This window comes from Homalodisca vitripennis, chromosome 4 (assembly GCF_021130785.1).
Source record: "Homalodisca vitripennis isolate AUS2020 chromosome 4, UT_GWSS_2.1, whole genome shotgun sequence".
NCBI classification, from domain to species: domain Eukaryota; kingdom Metazoa; phylum Arthropoda; class Insecta; order Hemiptera; family Cicadellidae; genus Homalodisca; species Homalodisca vitripennis.
This window is the reverse complement of record NC_060210.1, coordinates 164,149,389-164,164,779: the sequence shown is the minus strand read 5'-3', so window position 1 is coordinate 164,164,779 and position 15,391 is coordinate 164,149,389. Positions and strand designations below refer to the sequence as shown.

At 33.1% G+C, this 15,391-nt stretch overlaps 2 protein-coding genes across 4 annotated transcripts in view; one reads left to right on the top strand and one right to left on the bottom strand.

Annotated features, from left to right (window-relative positions):
- LOC124360510 (neurobeachin-like protein 1) overlaps positions 1–15,391 on the bottom strand; it is a 545,778-nt gene that overhangs the window by 413,679 nt on the left and 116,708 nt on the right. The window lies entirely within an intron of this gene.
- On the top strand, positions 4,451–13,429 carry LOC124361266 (pupal cuticle protein Edg-84A-like). The gene is made up of 3 exons (XM_046815313.1): positions 4,451–4,471; positions 5,567–5,965; positions 12,962–13,429. The coding sequence occupies exons 1-3, from the start codon at positions 4,460–4,462 to the stop codon at positions 13,427–13,429; spliced, it is 879 nt and encodes a 292-aa protein (XP_046671269.1). The 5' UTR covers positions 4,451–4,459.

Below are 15,391 nucleotides of genomic sequence, written 5' to 3'. Positions count from 1 at the left end.
TATAATATTCATTATTTTTTATTGAGACTGTAATTGGCAGTTAAGTGACAAACACGGGTTCAGTGAAAATGTTCACCTTATATTTAGTTTATATTACATTGCCCATTTATTATGCAAGAAATAAGATTGGGTGTTAAGATCTTAACTAATCACTACATTCTACTAAAATACTAAATGTCAATTAAGACATCAAAAAGCATACAAGGTACGCCAAAAAATAAAAATAAAGTAAACATTTTTATGACTACATTATTCTACTTTACAGATCAGGTCAAACAGTTGGAGTATGGTTAGATGTGGTATCAGTAGGCAAAAACCCAATGAAGTAAGATTTTAAGTTCTTACTATCCCGTTCATATCTAGTGCAAACAGAAACACTTATTTAATTAAGTTATACGATTTTTATCTTTCAAGATTTCCTATACAAGGAATGACAAATGTACGCATTATGTATTACAGTTGTCGCTTGCTTTGTAACATTAGATCAGAATGCACAGCTCGAATCCTATAATACTCATTCGCCTACATTGTCAACGATACTCTAACAGGTGGCATAAAGTATCAGGAGGAGGAGCGTAACGGGGACACCGTAATCGGCAGTTACCAACTGGTAGTCTGGCGCTACCACGCGTACCGTGGAGTACTTCCATCAGGGCGACGGTTTCCAGGCTAAAGTTTACACAGAAGGATGCGTTTACCCGCCTACTCCACCCCTGCACACTCTAGGGCCAACAGACCTTCATACTAGGTGTCAAACTACAGAAAATACTAAGTCAGCTTTGTTCAGTTACTATAATATTCAATCATTTTGTGTATTACTCGTTACTAGTTTCATAAATAAAATGAATGCATTTTAAAACAAGTGTTAAAACATGTAAAAGACTAAAACGATAAAATTGAGTTTGAATTGATATCCGATCGACAGTTAGGTTAATTTTAGATGCCAATTAGTTAACAGTGTAATCGTCGGGATCTGGTGCCTCATCTAATCAAGTGCCTTGCCTTTTTTTACCCCACATGTAGCCTGGAGCGGTCAGTCGAAACGGCATTTTACCATCGCACGGTACCTAATATTAATTAACTGATAGCGACAGGCGAGATGCGATTTACAAATTAGAGCTCTTTTTACGGTACCGGACTAAATTGGTAGGAACCGGTCCAGCCCGCCAATGGCAGCACTGCCTGTGTCCTCGAGCTGAGTGAGTGCATATTTCCGTTCACTACATTCTTCGTCCACCGCAAAATTGACCCAAAAAATAACTGCTTAACAGGTCAAGAGCAACCAATCAATACAGGCTGATTGAGCCGTTGGGAGAGGTGAGGCCTTGTATGTGGCAAAATGATGCATTGAGTTAGCCTTATGTGAGAACAGTAACCATTTCTTGGTACATGGCACTAGTAACTACATAGACTACGTCATCATGACTACGTAAGAAGAGGCTATATTCGAACAGTATATACAGTTCCATACCAGTGTTTTATTTTCAGTTGCCTTACAATTATTATATTTGTCTATATTGTAATATATTGAGCACTTCAGTGAGTAAGTGTATTAGTTTTAGCTCGAATAGACAGAAATATAATATTGACAATCCCATGCAAAGCTCACTTAAATTAAAGTCTCATAACCTCGAGTTTTGGGGTGAATGGGGTGAGACTTCGGAATTTCATAAATATTTCAAGTCGAATTCGACGAAAATCCTATAATGAATTTTGTATGGTTTGAAATTCGGAAAGAAAATTTAGTTTGAATGAATTCCTTACTACCAAATGAAGTGTTTAGCAGTGGATTTAAATTTGTAGGATTACGTGTGTGTATATATAATGTAATGCAAATGGTTTCCTTTGAGTTACTGAATTTTATAAATAATATAGTCTATATTTAAGTCTTCATTAGTCTATAATTATATAGTTTCTAATGTTAAATACTTGGAATATACCTGCCATAGGATATTGTATTCGATCAAACATGTTTGTAGTATAGTGAATATAAAAATAAAATATTATTATCCAACTTTACTTTGAATCTACTCATAAATGTGAGGTTCTTGATAATAAAAATAATATCGCATATAGGTAGCAATGAAATATTATAGTAGCTTATCACACTAAGTCAACTGTACTAAAACTTAAAGTTTGCTATACCAATGAGAGTACAAAAATAAAGCTCGTTATTATACCTAGTAGTTTCTTTGTATATTACGGTTCTATAAGTAAATTTGTTTTTTTCCTGTTGTAAAATATTACAACGAGAATAAGAGGGTTAAGTTACGTTTCATTAGCTCTTCGTAATTCTTTCCACATTAGCTATTGTGGGTGGAAGTCACCTGATTCCCCAATTATTTAAGCAAAGCGTATAAAGTTAGTGATTACGTAGACCAGGAAACTACAGAAACATAAATGTAGCTACAAAGTTATGCTACCAATACAGAGGATACAGGATGTTCTCACGCAGATATACCATTTACACTTTAGTGTCCGAAGTTGGTGCTGCTGAATGATGTAGGCCGGTTTTACGTCCATTCAAAATAATAAATTATTAACATTAAATGAAGAAATATAATGAATACATTTATTAATTTTCTTTATTGTTTAATATTTACAAACAGATTACATATAACAATCCTAAGATAAACATAACACCTGTTTTTACATACAGTATTATAAACGTATTCTCTCGTGCTACTTTGTTACTAGAACTAATACACATTTTTTACAGTTCTATTTTTAATGTCGAAACGTTTTAACCATATTGAGCGACGTAATTCAGTTGGATCAACACGTGTTGTATGTGGTTTGTCTGTAGTAATAGAATTTTATGGATCTTCATGCTTATTTAGTGTTATTTACTTTATGAAGTAGTACAACTTTGTTTATTCTGAAATTGCAACATTTCCTTGGTTTCTGTGTTTTTAGGAATAAGTGATAGGAAGTTTTCAGAAGTTGGATGAAAAACTTGTAGAATTAATAGCTGAGTCTAAGTTCGTTTTCTGATACTCTACTTCACATTTCCGCAACTGGTCTATTATTTATGATAGTGCAACCTTTGCCAAGCTCTAATATATAATGGAGCCAATTTTTTACAGATATGCTATAAAACCAAGATCATGATGGAGAATAAGTCCGTGCCTTTAAAAGTTCTCCCATGCTTATTGAGTGTACTAAAGAGGGTTGCCCTGATTCGTTTCTATCAAGACGTTGTTGTTTTCATAATTTCAATCTTGTACAAATATTATACGTAAAATATTGTTCTGATGGAGTTCTCTAACTAGCCAGAGGAGTTGCTCGATATTGCAGAGTAAGAAGGCGATCATTTTGCATAATCATGAGATAAGTGACCTGCATTACACTACTTATCAAGGTCTGTACAGTTAAATTTTTGTAAAATTTAAATGTAAATAAATGTTTCTACCTCTTTGATAAATTTCAGGTTAAAGTGTCAAAAGCTATTTAGTTTCATTTAAATTTATATTACGAAACAAAGTTATTATAATAATTTTTCAAAATGTTAATAAATCTTGGGAAACTTTTCCGATCTGTCTCTTCACGTAAACCTTCCTTAGATTTAATGAATATTTTACAAAAAGAATTATTGGGACCGGTCCAGCCGTTTTTTTTAAATTAGCCCTTGCACCAATTTAGCGAATAATTTTAATTTAAAAGAAAACGCAGATGTTCTGTTTGGTAACTTTTTCTATAAGAATAATTAAATTCTATATTGGCTAAAAAAAATTTGGTATTTATTATTTTGATTGTAACTGAAATTAAAAAATATATATATTATTATCATCCAATGAAAAGGTTTTCAAATAGCCTTCTCTCGAATTTGCTTTAATCAATTTCATATCATCAGTCGGCACGACACTGTCCGAAGAAAGTGCTATCACCATCATAATGTACTCCAAAAAAAGTTGCACTGCAGGAAAAGATGAAAATAACTGTACAAAATGTCTAATCTTATAATTCAATGCATGTTTAGTCATACATTGAAAATAAATTTTAGTATACATAGGTTTATTTTTTATTTTCAAAACTAACATTGCTGTAAATCCAATTCAGATTGGATTTCAAAATTTGTTTCTGGCCAGAATTGTATTTTTATGGGAAGTAATAGTGCATTGAAATAGATTTTTAGGGTTAATTGCATAGAAGCATAAACTGCCTAAACGATAAACCTGAGAACCTGCTGTGTAGTTGAAATATCATCAATCATAAGAACATGTTTTAACAACATTCTACAAGCTTCAACGAAGTTCATTTAACATTATCGTCTAAGGTGCCTCGCGGCCGTGCACGCCACCAGGTCAGTTGACACGCGGTTTAGCAATATTTTGGCACAGCCACCTGGAGACACTTGTAGCCGGTTTAGGTGAAAGGAGTTCTACACCCCCTCCAAAAATGTTAACTATATATATCAGCCAAGATCTAGCAGGGTACCATTCGCCCCACATCCTTCACCATGGCTTTTAAGGTAAGTGTATTTTTAATATAATAAAACTAAACGTTTCTTGATTTTTCAAAATTAGATTTTTTTAAGTATGCAGTTTATATTGTTAAATTTAGCTCTTTACTTTTATCTAATTTTTATTAAATCACTTTAAATATTTAAACATAAAGCTTTTTTAGAAAATAAAAAACAAATTTCTTTGTAACTGTTGTGTTGTGACGAAGTGTAAGATTTCTCTTTGTAAGACAAAAAACGTGCCATTAAGAAGAAATTATTGCCTCAAAGTCTAAGATACAAATCACAGATTCGACGATTAAAATAATCACAAACTGTAAACAGAGAGTAGTGGTCGAAAAATTGGATAAATGTATAGCAATCAATACATGATATTTAGGAATAACTTTAAATTCACCCTATCACAAGATTGTTCTGTCTTATTTTTATTTAATTTTATAGTTAGTTTTCTTCACCTTATATAGAAAGAATATATATTCCATCAAACGATTTACAATAATCGATCTTGGAAAACGCGCAACATTGTTTGAAAATTAAATTTTTAATTTGTATAAAAAAATGTTTTTAAATAGCATTACAATATCTACACATTACATATTGTATTTATGGTCAAATATAACTTTTTAAACATATCCAGTTATATGAAATTTTTTAATATATTATGTATTATATGTGTGTGCTTCCTTGTACGCAACAAACTTTGCTATATATATCGCGTAACGCTTCTTCAGGTATTTAAAAACAAATTACACTATGCCTTGGCTACGCTTAGCTTCTATATGGCAAGTACTGTCGTATACGTATCAGTACAAAATAAAATTGAAGCTAATATTAAAATTACTTCAGTGTACAACGTACTTGCGTCATGTTAAAAGTTAAAAAAGTATAGTATGCCTCGCAAACCAAGTCCAACACTTCCGCCATTCAAGTGAAGCATCTCTCAACTTATAAAAACCAGCCACGACGTCCAGATGAATCCGCATAGGCCAGTCATTAACTAAGTGTTCCATATTTATTAATTGAATTATTTGTTGATGAGAAAGTATTAACTTAAAGTATTAAAGATGAGTTTTCCTTGATCCAATTGGCAAATATTTTTTTTAGATATTTATTGCCGCCTGCCTGGTAGCTGTTGCCTCAGCCCAGTACGGAGGATACGCCGCACCAAAATACGCAGCTGCACCCAAGTATGCTCCATACGCTGCTAAGTACGCCGAGCCCGAGCCCTACGACCCCAACCCCCAGTACTCCTTCCACTACGCCGTCAATGACCCCAGCACTTACGACATCAAGAGCCAGAAGGAGGAGCGTAACGGAGACTACGTGACCGGCTCCTACGAGCTGTACGAGCCTGACGGTTCCAAGCGTACCGTGGAGTACTACGACCAGGGATACGGCTTCCAGGCTGTCGTCCACACAGAGCCTGCAAAGGGAGGATACGCCGCTCCCGCCTACTCCGCCCCCGCATACTCCAGGCCTGCGTACTCAAAGCCTGCCTACTCTGCACCTAGATACTAAGTGAAACACATAATAAATCATCAAACAAGTCACGTCAACTGTAAATACGAACATCATCGATCGGTAGGCTAGATATTTTTATACTGAGAAAATAAAAAACTATCGTTATTTATTCAATGATTTCTTACATATAAACACCCTTCTTATCGATAATTTGTTGAAATATTTTGTCAAATGGTTATTACTTGACACATTATTACTCCCAAATCTCTTAATCAGATATTATGGACTTATTGCCCATTAGCTTGCTGGTCTTACTCATCCCATTACCTCATAAATATTCATAGCATTATGTTAAAAGGTATTTTAAAGTTATAGTTCACTACTAGAACGTAAAGCAGCACACTATATATGAGTTTTAACCTTAATCACTGCACACTTTAGTAGCCCAAATTTCAACTACAAATATATATGTATATATATATATATATATATTTGTAGTTGAAATTTGGGCTACTAAAGTATATATATATATATATATATATATATATATATATATATATATATGTATATATATAAAGTATATATATACTTTAGTAGCCCAAATTTCAACTACAAATATATATGTATATATATATATATTTGTAGTTGAAATTTGGGCTACTAAAACTAAAGTATATATATATATATATATATATATATACAAAACCGAGAAATATACCTTAAAAACTAATATAAGCCTTCATATTGAAAATTAATTGAATTTACATGACTAAAAATTATGAACACAAATACACCAATATGAATGCAATTTATGAATACAAAATATTCATGACATTTTTGGGCCAAATCAGATAGAAATCGGTAGTGGTTGTGTTTCCAGGAAATGTTTTTGTTCAATTGTGGACTGCCATCATCTTGAAAACGTGTTTAAAATGGCGAACTCTCGTAAGTATCCATCCCATTTAAAATGTTATTAGAATTAGTTAGAAATAACGATAGTGATTGTATTTAATCATGTTAATAGTTTATTATTGTCTGATTTTTTCTCCAAACTTTATAAAACCCAAATTTTTAAAACGTTACGGCACATTAGAAAAATTCCCTAAGGCGAGTTTTTGTTTTACAAATAACCCAAAAAATGAAAAATATTTATCTGAATTAGTTTAAAATTTTGTGAGCTATCGAGTTCACAAAGTCCAAGTTTTATTGGACACATTGATATATTTTCAAATGATAATAGTTTTTGGATATGCAGGTAATTGTCAGCAAAGATATGTGATAATGTTTCGCGAATTCTGTATAATTTGTGCAATGGACGAATTTGGAAATCCACCCGACACCTTTCCCTGAAATCTACCTAAAAGGGCGCCTACTACTGGTCAGGACTGAGTAGCCTTGTTCTTACCTTCCACTTGACTAAAACAGACTCGACCTACTTTACTTTACTATTTGTAAATAAATCCTTTCTAAAACACTAAAGCCCCTCTTATACAAACAACTTTCGCTCCGGCGGTAAGAAATACACTGCTTGAACACATTGCATTAATATTTTAACGTAAATCTTCCTACATTTACTTCTTTTAAAATGCAAAATCTTATTTTAACATTAAGCTGATCAAACGGAATAAACTGTAGAGATTCAATTACTATTTTCATTTACATACATACTATGAATAGTAATAAAATTAAAAGAGGCAAAGAGAGTTTTTCTTATAGTAGTAAAAAATACAGCAAGAATTCGTTTGATAATGATAATAGATAATAATAATCAATAAGCAACGGAGTGTCGAAATAGGCACAGAACTTCCCTTCACGTCACTATTGGCAGACTGTAAGTGGTGTAATCTTTGAATACAGTAGTTTAGGATTAGATAAGTGGTAAAGTATATAACGAAATGTTACGCATATAAATAACTAAATATCTATACACAATAAAAACACTGGACTCGTTAAAAGCTATGCTATCGGTCGTCGGCAACGCAATACATCAGGTATTTAAGTTGCCGATCAGTCGAGTTCAACCTTACATTCCGACATAATCAGTGGCCAGCAGTAGTCATACATGGCGAGACTAGTGGGAGTGTTGTCCTACCTTTCTCCTCACCTGCTCTACAGACACAATATGTCGACCAGACTTGCCTCACATGGAAACCTGTCCGACACCCAAACATGCGTTTGTTGCTCTAACATTCAGTCTGACCTCATTTTAATCTTTAAAATTAACCTCTTCTGATAGGATCGTCTATAATTGGTTTTGGATTTTAATTTTAACAATCCTCGTGAATCTTTGTTTTTATTTAAAAATGAAAAATTGGTACAACTTGAATATTTTACATTGGAGACCACCGTAAAATTAAACTTGAGACGAGATGAACATTAAGACTGCTAACGTCTATTTGCTAAACGAAAATAGAAGTCTTAATTAAATGACTTTTATCGATGTAAAGGCCACATACCAAACATACATTTCACTAACCGACATAAGAGAGGATTAACCGCGCACACCATTAGTACTCAAAAGTATTAAATTATATCAACAGCTCACTAAGAGTGTATTCACTCAGGCGGATTTTCAAAATGTCTGCCTCAGGAAGGCAGTCGATTAGTTTGACACTAATTTGAGATGGAAGAGCTCAAATGCGAATGCAGCTTCTATACTGACTCTCCTGTTGTTGTACCAGTAGATTCTTCTTCATGGATATTTCTACCCTGGATCGACTTACAAGAAAAACGGCAGTACACTGCCTCCTCAAGCAGGGCAAGGAAAAGGTACAGAGGAATTGTAAAATTAGCAGACCAAGATCGATGAATGCAGATCTCCACGAATCTCTGACTTACAGTAATTTTGATAGAATTCGAATAGCTTTCAAGGATTCTACAGACTGTTTAAAATCTTGGTACTCCACAATCGTATAGGCGCCAAATGTATAAAGCCAAAATAGGTAACTTAATCCCATCTTATAGGTAAATTTATATAACACAATGTAATGTACATGAAGTTAAACGTGCACTATATTAAAATATTTAATGAATCTTACAATACTTACATTAGAAAACTACAATTCTACGAACACTTAGTAAAATATTGAATACGCGTAATGATGTTACATACAATACCGGATTTAGGCTGGTATAAACAACGATTGTTGAAACCTATTCTAAGATCGAATTTAGAAATCACATTTAGCTGTAGTTTAGAGAATGCCATACAGATCGGATTTCTCCTACGTTTGAACGTTTATAGCTCAGTATTTTACCGTTGTACCGATAGAATTTACTGATTGACGCAATATACTAATAGGTTTGAGACACCGAGATCCTGCTGGTGTTTGCAAGTAATTTGAAGTATTACTTGTTTATAACCTATATCTATATATATATATAAACAGTATCAATTGACATAATATTGTGTCTTTATAAATAATTAAATTTGCGACATGCGATGATAGTTATAATTGCAAAATACAAATTCAAATATAAATTAAACAAGAATAATACGTAGTATTAATAGCTTTCAAAACTATTTAAACATTTTTACAATAGAACTCCCTAATGTACGTTTAATAAAATTTCGTTACACTATAAAGCTTGTAATAATTTAACTATAATTGTATAAACACATGTTTTAACAACAGGGACATTATTTAAAACTTAGAATCCCTATTTAGAACATGGGTTTGAATGTTAACGTCTCTGTCAGGCAAGTCAAGTTTGTCGACACTAATGTAAACGAGACAGTTCCGGGAACTCAAATCCTATTACCAATAACTTCCATAATGGTCCTTGACAAAACGTAGAGAGAGAGAGAGACCACCTTGCTACAGATAATTGTCCACCAACTGGTTCAGAAAATGTCAGTTTTCCCAACATTGCCTAGTAATTGCCTTTGTTACAGAAAGCAGTACGTGACAAAAATATACCTTCACATGTTACAATTAGTGATATAGTATATACGATTATACAACGAACCTTACAACGTGGTGCACATCTGTTATGTCTCGTATCATTAATTACCTGAAACACAAAGTAATGAATTAGATACATTTTAGCATTAGATAGTAAATTTCTGGAACAATAGTTAAAATAGGATATTATTTATTATTGGTTAATAAAATTCTACCAAGTTAGGTGAAAACTTTAATATTGATTTATTATTCACAATAGAAAATAAAAATTAGGAATTCAAAGCAAAATATCACATAACGCAAAACAAATTAGAGTAAATTAATTATAAAACACAGTAGGAGCGCCTGTGTGTTAACAGGCTTTACTAAAGTTGCATGCAAAAGGCTTCAATGGTCCTCAGACAACAACTCCCAAGGATATACATGTACTACCATTAAACTAATTCTTTGTCAATATAGTTATAAAAATTCATGCCAAATTTAGTCTGCAATTTGCGCTTACTTGTTACTATATCACATATCAAATAACATGTCATATTGTTACAATGTCATTGTTCTCAGTTTGATTAAAATGTTGTTTATTTTATGATTTTTTGGTTCCCATTATGGTTATCCATAAACTCAACGTAACATTGTTCGTTAATGCTCAAAAACCCATGATGTCATGCACCATCATCGAACTCGATATTTCCTGTATAGAAGTTATACTATGTAAACTTCCATGTTTGCATGTCAATTCTTTCTCGAGTTATCGTCCAGACAAAAATACATCTTTCCAAAAACTCAGCCAATAAACATAGTTTGTAAAAACATTTTTGGCTTCTCTGATTTTTATAATGAACGTAACTTGGAATAGAAATTATTTAATATATATATATATATCTATATATATAAAAATGAAACTGTTCGTGTGTAACAGCATCACTCACAAACGGCTGGACGGATTCGCCTAATTTTTTTTTTAATTTGTTCGTCTTGATCTGTAGAAGGTTATAGGATACTTTTTATCCCTTTCCCGATTCAGGATTCCGCCCCACTGGTTACAGAAATACCCGTAAGAAATGCATTGCAGCAAACATATGTTATTAAGTGAAAGAGTCTTTTCAAATTTTTAATCAGCTGTTCTTTGTAAACATATATAATGCGACAAAAAATTGTTGTTATTTTTGACAGTAACTAAGTAAACATAAATATATTTGACGTTTCTATGTAAACAAACATTTCGGCAGATTCTGAAAAGTACAGCCTAATCAATATTAAAGATGAATAAATGAATGTTTTTGTGTTTGTCCTTTATGGAATCGTGAACTATGTGGCCGGGCATTATTAAAATTTGTATGTTTATGTATTTTTCCGCTGAGAAGGTTTATATGCTTCGCCCATTGATGTAACTCGCCACTTGACGGCGTTGCAAAAGATAAAAGTTTTCAAATCGCCTGCACATTATAAACTGCAATTGCAAGGCAGTTACGTATATTTAACTGCCAAATACTATTTGAAGGCGCTACGTTATGATGTATATTTGCCTTTAAAATAAGTTTCTGGTTGAACTTAAAGGTTGAGTGTTAGACCACTTTATAATAAAGGACATGTACGTGTACAATACACTTTTGATAGATGTTCATGATTGTGACATCAAGGCAAACTCTACATTGGCGATGGAAATATAATGTACTTAAACCAGAAATGCTCTTACACGGGCAAAGCTTACGAAAAGCGTGCGAAGCCGCGGGAAACAGCTAGTATATATATATATATATATACTTTATAGCTTTGTTAAAAAAAACATGGGTATTTCCTCTTCTCCATAACATGTACATACAGAAGAACCAAAACCAGATTCACCATACTGAGATCTTTTTTTTTTCATAAAAACACAATCATTTGTTAACATACTATCAAATTAAACATGCACAAAGTAGGTATTATTATTAATACTGTTAATGATGAAAGTGCAGTGTTTGATTATATCAGAACACATTAGTCATACATGAAGGAACTGGGAGAAAGGGGAGTCCGCCACTTCCTCTGTTCATCCTCTTGTACTGGACGGTATAAATAGCAACAGTAACACCTTGGCAACACATCAACATGGTGCCTCAGGTAAGTCAGACCAACCACTAAAGTGTGATAAATTCTAATGCAAAGGAAATCATTGGCTAAAGGCAATGCACATTTCTGTTTTTGTTATTATTTGAATTTAATCCAAATTTACGAAGTTTTTTTATCATAATATAACTGATTCACACAGCTTTTAAACTTGACTGAAACTAGAAACTGAAATAAGTATATTTCTACTGCTGTTTGTTAGCTCCTAATATTTAAGGACATTTTAATGTCTGAACGCATTTATGTCTAAATGCGACATATATTTAATGTGGTACAATACAGTAGTAGAAGGGTGGTTTTAAGATAGCCCTACACATTTAAATGTTAGTTTTAATATTTCACAAGTACATCTTCGGAGTAATTTCCTCTATTCTTAATAAAACTGGTAAATCCACATACAGATACCGAGAGCGCTTGGCGTCGATGAGGATGCGCATTATTTTAGGGCCACGGCCCTCTTTTCCCAGAATATATGACACGTTTATGCAAAAAACAAAATGAAATCTGATTAATTATTCGTCATCAGTTCATGATCTCATGGGTCTTTGAAAAAATCAACATAATCTTATTTACTATGGATTTTTGGTAACTGTTGGTTGTTAGTTAGATTATTGTGCGATAAAAATGTGTATGTCAACAACACTAAAACTTATACCATTTTATAGTTATGGATCAAATGGAAAGAAAGACAAACATAATACATTAACAAAAAAGTAATCATTATGAATCCATTACATAATGTTAATAATATGGTTGCCTCGACCCAAGGATAATATACCATTCCCTCTTAATTTATTATCGCGATTTTAAATTCCTACAACATATAACACGTTGGCTGATATACTATTTAGAATATTCGAACGGTATTTGCTGTATCAAAAAATAATAGTATAATTTGATACAAGTCGAAATTAAAAAATTAATTAAGCAGCGAAGATAATTTATTTACTGATATTTGTTATCATTACATGCAGCTTTGAAAGTTTTTGTTTTTATAGCATTTATTTTATTTTATTATTTCCAGATCATTCTTATTGCTGCTGCAGCACTAGTCGCCGTGTCGGCTAGGCCCCAGCACGAACATCTAGGCCAGGCGCAGATCGACCACGGGTTCCACGTGGAGTACAAGGAAGATTACTACGACCCTCACCCCAAGTACAAGTTCGAGTACGGCGTCCACGACAGCCACACTGGCGACGTCAAGAGCCAGAAGGAGGAACGTGACGGAGATGTGGTGCACGGCAGCTACGAGCTGGTGGAGGCGGACGGTTCCAAGCGCGTCGTCCACTACACAGCTGATCACCACACTGGGTTTAACGCTGTCGTCCACAGGGAACACAACGTCCATCCTCAACATTACCAACATCACCAGGAACACATCCCTGAATATAGCGGAAATGAAGTCGAACATCAGGCTCATATACCAGAACACCACGAATCTAATTCGCAGCATCACGAGAACGCACTACATAGGTTATATACTCTTTACTAGTTCATTTTAAAATGTTTATGATAAAACTATGTAAATAATAAACTTCCCAATATGTTATCTATCGTCTATCTATTCCCAATATGTAATCTGTTATCTATCGCAATTGTTTTTATTCAGACATGAATACGTACCTACGCAAATATTTAATAGTGGCTATACTTTTATAATACGATTTATAACTACATTACTAGTTTATAGTTTAGTAATTTATAGTTTTGGCAGTGAAACTTGAAATTTTAAGCATATGTTAATACTTTTTATCTTCCGGCCAGAAGCGTTAGTTTAGTATATAGCAGTATTTTTAACAATATAGAACACTATTTGATCTCTTACAATTCCATACAGACGTGTAGTCGATTAATTCAATATCATTTAAAGATCCCTTCAGTTTACATCATAATAATCAACACTTTGATTCCTTTTATCTAATTCCTTTCTTAAACCTGTAAATCTAATCCAACTCCTATAAACATATTCAATTAAATTATGAGTTTATATAATAAATTGCTAATAATAGACAAATTTTATTTATATATCGTTCACATGCGTTACAAATCTAACAAGTGTAAACATGCAATTCACCAACTGAGAAATAATTGTGTTGATTATAAGATTTGATTATAATTGTAAGAGTACGCCACGCCCCATGTCGGGTAACAGGCTTCGTTAACGTTTCATGCAAGATTTCCAATCTATATAGCTACTTCCATCCTCTAGATGTCCTGGGGGTAGATACAAAGACATACAATCATACATAAAAGCAAGTCAGACTAAAGAGAAAGTGTGACAGCATACGGAGTGAAACAAAATAGCGTATATTCGGGTGATTATTGAGTTTTTGAAAGTTTTTGAATTTTGGTTTGTCTTTGATTCAGGAATAAAACCTAAAAAGGTTGATAGAGAGTTCTGGGACACTCTGAATAGGTGTCAATTTCGAGACATCCACCCTCTCGAGTGTTAAGCTTTGGTTAATTTCAGCCAATTAAAATTGTACTGAGAGTTATATTATCTTTACCATACAATTGTGTTCTACATTGAGAGATAAAAAGTACAAGGTAAAAGTACATTTCACCACGTGTCGTAACAGGCTTCGCTAAGGTTGCATTCAAAATTTAACTCTACGACTCAATTTATTCTCGATGTACCCTGTGTATACAAGGTATATTTTTGTCTGTATAGACAAAATAACTTGACATGGAAATATTGCATCATATAATCCATTCATATAGAAATTAAGTTTCATGCCAAATTTAGTCTATATATGAAATCTTTCTTGACATATCCTTCCATATGATATTCAGATTTTTTCATTGAGCTGGGCTTCATATCAGTGTTTAAATAATATAAGTCTACAAACCAATTCACTATAAAATGATGTTGCATGTATTAGAATAGTTAAGCAGTTATTATGTAACATGTTTGACTTTCTTATGGGTATATTAAGTTTGTTTACAAATGTATTTATTTTACTACTATCTCGTGACATCATGATTATCCATAAGATCATTGTAAAGATATACGCTAACGCTACGCAACCAAATATCATGGAGTGACATGCACCATCATCCAAGTCAGTCTTCCTCATATAGAAAGAAGCATTACGCGTAGTGTCATGTCTATATGACAGTTCATTTTACAGATATTATGCGGACGTCTATCTGGCAAAAGACAAGCACGACATTTTTCCAGGTCCACAAGTGATAGGCTTCGCTGAAGCTCAGCCAGAACAACTGTATATATTACACACGTTTTATAAAGTAAGTGTTGTGTAACACTTTTTTATAACTTATAACATGACAAATTTTGTATTATACAGACTCAAAGATACAGTAGTCGAAAACCAGACGCTGGTGCTAAAAACGGTAGAGAAAGTTTTTATCGTAGAGCATTATTTTCGCTCATACGGAATTTGACGTGCGGATGGGCCAAGCTAGTCATACACTGCATTACGTTTTCAGGAAC